General features: G+C 41.3%; 1 protein-coding gene across 1 annotated transcript in view; it reads right to left on the reverse strand.

Annotated features, from left to right (window-relative positions):
• The window catches only part of TUBGCP3 (tubulin, gamma complex associated protein 3), a 130,284-nt gene extending 119,972 nt beyond the window's left edge, over window positions 1-10,312 (reverse strand). Inside the window, exon 1 of the mRNA XM_006883803.1 lies at window positions 10,217-10,312. Within this exon, the coding sequence (XP_006883865.1) occupies window positions 10,217-10,292 (76 nt within the window). The 5' untranslated portion in view covers window positions 10,293-10,312. The remainder of the gene's footprint in view (window positions 1-10,216) is intronic.
• Between the last annotated feature and the right edge of the window lie 441 nt (window positions 10,313-10,753).

Genomic DNA, 10,753 nt, shown 5'->3' on the forward strand with positions numbered 1-10,753 from the left:
CCCCCCACCGACCAAACTGTGCAGCTCTGCAACTGCATCCTGGCCCATCCTCACCCTTCTGCCCCCAACCCTCACCTCCTTGTACCCCCAATATATTTTTCCCAATTAAAAAAAAAAAAAAGGACTCTGAGAATCCCAAAATTTAAAGTCAAATACAAAAACAAATAAAACTGGGTCATGGGGAAATCAATGTGGAAACTCATTTATAAAATCTATTTCTACTGGGATTAAGATGGTTGCTTAAACACATCTGCCTCTAGACCCTATACCCACAAAAATTCCATTAAGTTGAAAATATTCAATTGTCATCTGTGATGATTAATGCTGTCCATCAACACAGCTATGATTCTTAGAATAATTTAAATTTCTTATGTGTTGTAAACCCTAACTTTTATGATGTTAATGAGGCAGAATTAGAGGCAAAATTATGTGTAGGGGTTACACTGACCAATCCAGGAGGTGCCTGGGCTAAAGACAAAACAAACTTCTGCCCTAGGACAGCATAACCTTGTGAAGGTTCTGAAACAAGAAGAATGGTTACCTACTATGGGCTCTGGAGTGTAAGAAAGCAAATACATTAAAACTGTCTATTATTAAAGAAAAGCAGTTATTTTATTTATGAAGTTGTTGAAGTGGTAATAAAGAAAAGATAGTATGCCTGGCAATAAATCTGTAATAAATCCCAAAACAGAATTACCAGTAGACACACCTGGATCCCTATGACTTTATAAAATGATTCAGTCCTCTTACCCACATATGCAGCTAAATACAAATCAACATTATTCTTCATTCATAAATACAAACAATGAAAAAAAGTACAAACAATGAATTTTATTTCAAAATTCAAAAGGAAAGGTTAAAGTTGAGCTCACAATGTAGCTTCTCCAGCCTCAGTCCATGTGAAAAAAAAAATAATAATCTCACTGAAGTGATTCCAACTCCCTGGGACCTTTGTACAGAGAGTAAAACTGTCCTTCGAGATTTCAAAGACCATGAATCTTAACCTATCAGATCAGCTGTGACTGTCTCTTTAAGAGAGCCATCTTTGACTGGGTACCCTGCCTGGCCTGCACCCATCCCCTAGACTGGCTAAGACATCATCCCTAGTCAGGCAGACTAGCCTAGGCTCCTTTGAGACTAGTAGAAAGTCAGCCTAGAATGGATGCCCCACCTCTTAACACACCCTAAGTGTGACTAGCTCACATCCTGGGATCTCTAGCATCACTCAGACAAACAGAACTGATGCAACCCAACTTCAGTCTTTTGCTGGGCTGACTGATACACAGTCAAATGACAGATAGTTTTTCTATTTCCCAAAGCATGCATGTTGCTTGCTTGTTTTACAGTTTGCTGTTATGGCTACAGCGCTTGCTTGTCAGACTGAGACAGATTAAGGAGGAGACCGGATCATCCATTAACTTCTGAAATGACAGGCCTTCAAAAACTCTATGAACAGAAGAACCAAAAGACGTGTTCCTTGGGAAAATCTGCTGTTAAGGACCTCTCCAAAGTACTAAAGAGTAATGTCAGTTTAAAGATTAAGGTATATATGACCCAAGGCACTGAATTTTCACCTGCTTTCTATACATCTAAAAGTTGAACAACGAATATGATGACAGAAGAATCGATGCCTCTGAATTGTAGTACTGAAGAAGAGTACTGAGCATCTCATGAACTGCCAAAAATTTTAAAAAGTCTTTCTCACAAGAAGTAAAATCAAGGTGCTCTGTAGAGGCAAGGATGATGACATTTCATCTCACATACTTTGGGCATACTGTCAAGAGGGACAAGTACCTGGAAAAAGACATAATACTGGGTTGTCAGAGAGGAGAACTCATGCCAATATGGATTAGCACAGTGACTGTACCAGTGGGGATGAGTTGTGAGAGATTGTGAAGATGGTGCTGAACAGGGCAGGGTATCCCTTCCTGTCTTCCATGTTAGGTATTATGGCAGGCAAAGGCAATAAAAATACTTTATCAGCTTCATTTAGAAGGGATAAAAAAGGAATCTTGAGTTGCAGATGCAGGGCAATGTCCTACCTGAATACTGGCACAACAGCAGAATAAGACATCTAGAAAGCCTAGAAAAAATACTAAAAGGTACCAAGCCTGGAAGAGAATGACCATGCCACATTACTGACAGGATTTCCAAGTATGGACCTTGGCAGCAGCTGCTAATCCTTCTATCAGACTGTTGCTTTTGTTAGGTGCCATCGAGTATAACTCATAGTGACCTATGAACAACAGAACAGCACCCTATCCTATCGTGCGCCATCGTCACTGTCTCTGACACACTCGAGCCCATTGCTTCAGTCACTGTGTCAATCCATCTCATTGAGGGTCTTCCTCTATCACTGACCCTTCACCTTTCCAAGCACAACTCCCATTTTCAAGGAATAGTCCCCATAACAACATGCCCAAAGTGAGATGAAGCTTTGTCATCCTTGCCTTTAAGGAGAGTTCTGGCTCACTTTCTCCAATATCTATCTGTTTATTCTTTTTGGTAATCCATGAGATATTCAGTACTCTTCTCTAACATAACTCAAAGGCATTGATTCTCCTTCTGTCATCCTTATTCATTGTTCAATCCTCAGATACAGAGTTAAGTGACTGAAAAGATCATGACCTGAATCAAGCATACTTTAGTCTTTAAACTGACATCACTGTTCTTCAAGTCTATGAAGACGTCCCTGAGAGCACACTCTCCCCATGCAATACGTCTGATCACTTGACTGCTAGTAACAAGAATGTTTGGTTGTAGAGCCAAGTAAGATAAAACTGACAACTCTACTCTTCTCTCCATTGATCTTTATGTTGCCTATCCAAAATTTTAGGAGAAAGGTACTCTTACTGCATTGAAGTAAAAGAAATCAAATGGATAGCCATACATTTGTAGTTAGTCAGCATCATAAATAAAAATTAACATACTTAATGAATAGAAGAACTTAAACCTGAAGAAATAATTGGTATAGCAGAAAATAACTTTGAGATAACAATAATTAACATTCTTAGCAATACAATGGAATGCAGCACACTTATCAAAAATTAAAAGATGAGAAAATCAATCCATTTGGGGGAACAAAAATAAATATTTGTAAAGTCTTTAAAATTTAATTAAATAAGTTCAGCAGCAAAATGGACAAAAGTATAAAGAATATTAAATGAAAACTTGAAAATCAGACACTAGAAAATGTAGAACACTTATATTCATGGAAGACGTAAGTGAAAAGTAAAAGCAAAAATTTTTCCTAATTAAAAAAAGGCAAGTCCTCAAATTGAATGGATGACCAAGAATTAAGACAAATCCCACATATATTTTAGAAAAATTCCATATGATAAACAAAACATAATTCTAATAGTTCCCTGATAAAAATACAAAGAAGAATCAGATTAAGGTTTCTCATAAGTGGTAACAGAGACAAAAAAGACAGTTAAGGGATCAGACCAAAATTTCTACTTCTAAATGACATGACAAAAGAAAAATAACAACACATTTTTAGGCTATTAAGCAATTATTTAGAAAAACTGAATATACATGGTGAGCTGCGGGAGAAGCGGACCACGTGGAACAGGGCCACTATGGCCTTCTACAGACTTCTGCTTATTGATAATTGAACAGTTAAACAGTTGATGACTGGTCTTCAGTGAAGATCGAGGCTCAACAACAGGAATTCAAGGATTCCCAAGGAGGAATGGACCTGACCCTGAACCCAGTGCCAGTGACAAAAAGGAAATATAACTGCCAGCTAAAGAAGCAAAGGAGGATGGAGCCTCTGGATTCAACCAGCCATCCCCACTGGACCCACCTGGGGAAACACTATGCAGTCCAGAGGGGAGCAAATGACAGGAAAATATCTTCTAACAGAGCAAGAAGGAAAGCAGCTTTAACCCAAGATCACCAGTAAGGTGATAAAGTGTCCTCCCTTTCCCCTTTCACATCAATGCCCCTGTTCAGCATGAAGAAGCCAGAGAGTCTGCATCCAGTAATAAGGCAGTTGGTTTAAATACCACTGGAAAATGCTTATCATTCCCCTGTAGCATCTCGTCCCCACTGGATCCTTTTCATTTCCTTCACCTGCTCCCCCTACCAACCAATATCTGCAGCTCTGCAACTGCATCCCTGCCCATCCTCACCCTTCTGCCCCCAACCCTCGCCTCCTTGTACCCCCAATATGTTTTTCCCAATTAAAAGAAAAACTGAATATAAAAATGATTTCCCAAACTTCCACAAGTCCTGTTGTCTTTACAGCTACAGCTATTCTGTGGTGCTAAATACTGTGACATTGATGTGTCAAATGTGATAATGGTTACCCATGGTAGACAGTGTTTGGTGGAGCTCCCTGATTAAAACAAGCCTGGAAGTAGGAGTGGCACCCACTCCAAAATAGTTGCCTCCGGAAACTCTGTGAACTTGGAGAAATGACAAAAGTCATACAACTGTTCAGGTCTTTCGTTCATATGGTGTTGTCTATGATTTGACAGCACTTAACAACAACAACTTGGTAGCTCTGGTAGCCTGTTGCTTGTTATTAGGTATCATCAAGGTGACTACAACTTATAGTGACCCTGTGAACAAGAGAACTGAACCCTGTCCTATCCTGTGCCATTCTCATCAATTCTGGCACATCATAGCCCCTTGTTGCAGTCACTTTGTCTATCCATCTTGTTTAAGATCTTCTTTTCTTTCACTGGTCCTCCACCTTTCCAAGCATGTTTTCCCTCCAAGGACTAGCTTCTCCTAGCAACATGCCCAAAGTATGAGAGACAAAGCTTTCTCATCTTTGCTTCCAATAAATATGTCTTGGAGAGGGTACAGTCAGAATACTCCTTGGCAAACTATAACTAGTTAAAAATTCTACTTAGGTTACCATATTTCTGAGTTTTAAAAAATAATTCATTAATAAAATGTTTAAGTTACCATACAAAAATTCCCCACTTCAAAAGTTTTTTAAGCCTCCAAATTTTCTCCTAGCCGAAGATTTAAAATTCCCCAGTTTCTCAAATTCCAAGAGTATTCCAAATACTCTTCTTGCTTCTCTACAAGGTCTTGGGAACTTTAGTGTATCACTTCATTCCCACCTCTTCACTTTTTTTCCTTTTTTTACCATCAGTCAGATCCAACTGGCACAGGAGGAGACTCTTTCCTTCTTTAGTGGAGCATCAGGTGGATTCGAACCATGCACCCTTTGGGATTGCAGCACAGCTTCTTGCCACTAGGCTACCAGAGCTCCCTCACCTCTTCATTCTTGAATTTTATATGAACACAGATTTCTAGACCATCTTTCTTACCAATTATAAAATACTTGGAAAATATCTGCTCTTACTTAAATCCAATGTACCTATCCTGTGACTCAAAAGAAGCAACAAAGAATCTACAGCAGTAAAGAAATTAGCAGTGGCAATTATTCTGTTTTGTGAACCTACCACCAAAGGTGAAAATGGGAAATATTAAACAATATCAACTACAAATTTCCAGCTTAACAATTCCAAGCTGTTTTCATTTTTAAAGTCAAATAAACCAAATCAGTAACTCAACAAATAATTCTGAAGCACCTATTATGTACTAAACACCATAAAGTCTAAAATACTGTAAAGCAATTAACACTCAGGATAATGAACTAATGACACATAATAAAAATATAAGTAAACATCTACACAAAGTGATTAGAACTGTGAAGAAAGGAAGTAGGATATTATGACAACAAATACTGGCAAGACTTCATGAAATAGGTTAAAGAAGGCATAAGGATGTAACCTTTAAAAAGACCTTTGGCATATAAGAAGTCAAAGAAAATAGGTAGAAAAATAACACAAGGAGATTTGGAGGGCTACTTTGTATGCTGTTCCTAAAAGGAAGCAATGCCCTTAGGGCCAAAATATAATTTAGTCAAAGTCATTTCATCAAGAATCCTAGAAAAGGAGTCTACGTTTCAGGTTAATCTAAGATTAAAAATTAGCACGTTTAAGTAATGGATATCCTTTTTAAAAAACAATAAGTAAGGCCTTTATTATACTTTAATCTGCTGTGATATGTGTTAGGAATAAACAGTTCTTGAAGGCCTGGGAAAAGGAGTTAACATTGTACTGGCCTGTTGTTACCTGCTGTCAAGTCAATTTCAACTCATGAAGATTCTGTGCAGAAGGTCAAGGGTATCAAGCTATTATCAGGCTTATATCTTCAAATGTGCTCTGCAGGGATTTGAACCACTAACCTTTTGGCTAGGAGTCTAGTATTTAACCGTTGTGATATTAAATAGACTTCAATGAATTAAAAGTAAAGCTTTCTGACAGAGTACCAAAGATAAGACACTGTGCTGCTAATATATGAACTTAAAAATTAAGTAAAATGAGGGTAAATCTGTGAAGCTAACCAGGATAGGTCCTGATAAATACAATGCAATAGTGCCCACATGCACAGTAATAACTTTCCAGTCTCTATTCCAACAGGCAGAAATACAGGCCATCAAATTATATCCTGACAAGCATTAATTAAGATAACAAGTTCTGGAATAAGACATCTTGGCCCTCCAATTCACTCACTAGATGACCAGAAGTAAACTCATTATTTAAGTAAAAAAAAATGATGGCTGGACTTTAAAAGATGAACAAAAGAAAACATAGCTCAGCTGAATACAAAAACTCTCATTCTGTAGTTTCTATAATTCAAAATTACAGAGTACAGCCTGCCAATAGTATAATCAGATAAAGTTATTAATATAGAACACAGTGGCTGCAACAATGTGTGCAAGTATGACAGCATTGTAAGGATGGGGGGAATACTGATGTTAATGTAGGTAAGTCATGATAAACCACCTTCAATATCTGATTCTCAGACTGTTGTTAGGCACTATCCATTGAGCATCACAGTGATGATATACACAATAGAACGAAATCCTGACCAATCCTAACACAATCTTCACAATCACTCCTGTACCATAATTGCAGTCATTGTGCCACTCCATCTTGTTCAGGGTTCCCTCTCTTTCACTAACAACCCACTTTTCCCAGTAGGATTCATTCTCCAGGAACTGGCGCCTCTTTATAACATGTACAAAGTATGTGAGACAGTCTCATCATCCTGCTGCATTTCTTCCAAGACAGATTTGTTTGTTCACTGGTAGTCCTTGGAACATTTAATATTCAATTAAAAACATCAAATTAGAAAATTCACTGAGTGTCAGAGATTCAGGAGAGCGAGAGATAAAAACAGAAGAAGGTACACAAGCTTATCTCCACCTGAAGGCCTTTGTACTTGTTCCCTCTACCTGAATCATTCCTCTCACACAGACTTCATCACTCCAATCGGGTCTCTAAATATCTACTTGCAGGCTTTCTCAGACCTCTTCATTATCTAGCCATTTACCTTACTCTATTTTTCACAATGTTGCAGTTGTTATGTACCATTGAGTAGAAGTCAGCTCATAGCTGACCTTCCAGAAGGTTTTCAATTGCACAGGAAGACACTGTTCATCTTTCTCCCATGAAGCAGCTGGTAGATTTGGGATTTGAACCACATGCTTTCAGGTTGGCAAGACAGCTCCTTACCACTTGTGTTGTTGCTGCTGTTATGTGCCATCAAGTCACTTATGACTCATAGTGACCCAATGTACAAAAGCCCTGAACCCTGCTCTATCCTGTTCCAATCTTTTTGTCTCTGACATACCTACCTTCATTAACCCAATCACCGAATCAATCCATCTCATCAACGGTCTCCCTCTCTTGTGCTGTCCCTCTCCAAGGACTGGTCCCTCCCTGCAGCATGCCAAAGAATGTCAGACAAAGCCTCAGAATCCTTGCCTCCAAGAAGCAGCTCGGTTCTACCCTCTATAGGAGGAACCTGCTTGTTCTCCTGGCAGGCAGTGCTATTTTTCATAACACTTACTACTAGTTCTTACATATGTATAGGAACCCTGGTGGCACACTGGTTTTAATTCAGTAGCAGAGCTTCAGGAACAAAAACAGGCAGTCTCCTCTGGTTTCACTTTACAGTTTTGGAAACCTGAACTGACCCAACAGCAATAGGTTTGATGTTTTATTTATATGTTTATTATCTACCTTTTCCACCAGAATATGAGCTTCATGAGATAACTATCCTGTTCATGTCTATATCACCACACCCAGGACAATGCCTGAAGCATGCTCAAATATTTCTTAAACATTTCTATGAAATCAATCATTTAATATTATATGTTAAAAAGCCATCTATAATTATATCCATCAATTGTAATGTGTCATGAAAGAAGGGTTAAAATGCAAGCTCAATCCTTTATTAAATGAAGTTTTTTATATGTCCCCTCAAAAACTGTACAAATTTTTTTCCATATTCTAATGTTATGCAGATGACATAACCCTACTTGCTGAAACTGAGGTGGCCCTGAAGTGCTTGCTGCAGAAGGTCAAGGACTGCAGCCTTTAATATGGATTGAGGCTCAATATCAAGAAGACAATGATTCTCACCACTGGGCCAATTGGCAGCATCAGGACGGATGGTAAAGAGATTGAGATTGTTCACAGCTTTAGTTTGTTTGGCTCCACTGTCAACACTCTAGACAACAGCAGTCATGAAATTAAAAGATGTATTGCGATGGGAAAGTCTGCTGTTAGGGACCTCACTAAAGTACTGAAGAGCAATGGTGTCACTTTGAAGACTAAGGTCCGTCTGATACAGGGTATGGTCTTTGCAATCACTTACTTTCTATGTGTCAGAGAGTTAGGCAATGACTAGGGAGGGTAGTAGGAGAAGTCTTTGAGCTGTGGTGTTGGAGAAGAGTATTGAATACATGGACTGATAAGAAAACAAAAAGATTCATCCTGGAGAGGGTTAAACCAGGCTGCTCCTTGGATGCAAAGATTTTGAGACTTCCTCTGACATACTTTGGACATGTTGCAAGGAGGAACCAGTCCTTGGAAAAGGACATCATGCTTGAGAACATGGAGGGACACAACAGGGGAGGAAGACCCTTAATGAGATGGATTGATTCAGTGACTGAGGTAACTGGGGTAACTGGGGTAGGTATCTCGGAGAGAGTGAGGTTGGCACAGGATAGAGAAGGATTTAGGGCTGTTGTACATAGGGTCGCTATGAGTAGCAGGCGACTCGAAGGCACATAACAACAACAATGCTTAAGAAATATGTAACCCAGTTACTGCAATTATTTATAAAATTCCCTTCTGAGGATAATCCCTAGTCCCAAATAACAAGAGATGACATACTATTCCATTTTTTTACACTCTGATGCAGAATAGCTTTCTTGTAGAATAGGTTTTGGTTTTCCTTCTCAGTAGCCCTATTAGTGGTATGAACCTGCCTGGAATTGTGTTATGTAAAATCTAACCTTCAACTCATAAGCGCTTAAAAAAAGGGGGAAAGGCAGAAAGCATTCACAAATACTCATTCCACATTAATACTGTTACACTTTCCTAAATAATCAGGATAAATTATGTGGCTCGACATTATCCTCCCCTTCTGTGGCATTCTGATGGAGAAATCCAACCACCACTCTGGCTGCGCAGTCACAGACGTGTACTTGAGGAACCGTTCTACCCTTTATAGTGCATTCAGTATAAACGCAAATGCAAAAAAAAAAAAAAACACCTTCACTCGTTCCGTGACTCCGTTTTTGTTGTCGTTGCTGTAGATACACAGAGTTGACTACACAAACGCAGGCCCTTATGAACAACTGATGGGAATCCTGCCTTAATCCGTGCCGTGTTGTTGCTGTTACGAGCAGTCGAATCGACTCCTACTCATAGCAACCCTAAGCAGAAGAGCTCCGAACACCCTGGGCCAAGCTCACTGGCTCCTGTGCCACAGAAAATAAAACGCAACATGCCAGTCATCCCAGGAGAGGAGCTGTGACTCAGCCTGCTCCCGAGGCCCTCACAGTCGTTCCACCCCAACACTCTCGTCTCTCCTCTGCAGCTGGACAACCTCGCAGCTTCGGCCAGCCAGGACCGTGGCTACAGCACCCGCCAGGCCTCTGCAGCTCTTAGCGGTTCCACCACTGCTGACTTGAGTGGTAGGAAGGACAGTCTGGCCCTCTGCGTAACTAAGTCCCAACTCAGACCCCGCATCCTCTTCCCTCCACACCCTCTGGGTCTCCGAAGCAGGGCGAGGCAGCGACCTCGGCCAGAGCGCGGAGCCCCGGCCGCCCCGCCCCGCCCCGCCCCAGCCGACCCCACGGCGCGCGCTCCCGCGGCCCCCGCGCACTTACCTTCGCTCTTGCCCATGATCCGGCAGCACAGGTTCTGCAGCAGAACGTTCGGCGACTTCTGGTCCGGGGCCGCCATCCTGGCCCCGGGCCTGGGAATTGAGGCTGCCAGGGAAGGGGAGGGAGGCGGGCTGGCCCAGGTGGGCAGCCCCCACTGCTGACCCGGTTGCTGCACCCCGCCTTTCCCACGGCTGAACGCGCTCCAGAGACTCCGCCGAGACCCTACTGCTGCAGCGTGCAGGGCCTGGCCTACTGGCCGCAGCCAGCAGCCCCCTCCCCACCTCCGGCGCTCAGAATCTCCGCTTCTTTCTGACAGCTTATGGCTTAGAGACCGCTAGTGACAACGGCGCCATTTTAACAGAACCCGCCGAAACGCCGGCCAGCCCCCACAATGCCTTTCTTCTTCCCACCGCTTCAGCGCCTCTAGGTGCAACACCCTAAAGTCTCCCCTCGCCCTTCTCCACAAGTGTCCCCCAGCCTAACCAAAGAGGTCGGAAGAGTTCCGGTGAACAAATTTCTCCGAGATACTTAGGAGCCTTA

This window comes from Elephantulus edwardii, unplaced genomic scaffold (assembly GCF_000299155.1).
Source record: "Elephantulus edwardii isolate Elephantulus edwardi_28Jun2011 unplaced genomic scaffold, EleEdw1.0 scaffold00030, whole genome shotgun sequence".
In the NCBI taxonomy this organism is placed as follows: Eukaryota; Metazoa; Chordata; class Mammalia; order Macroscelidea; family Macroscelididae; genus Elephantulus; species Elephantulus edwardii.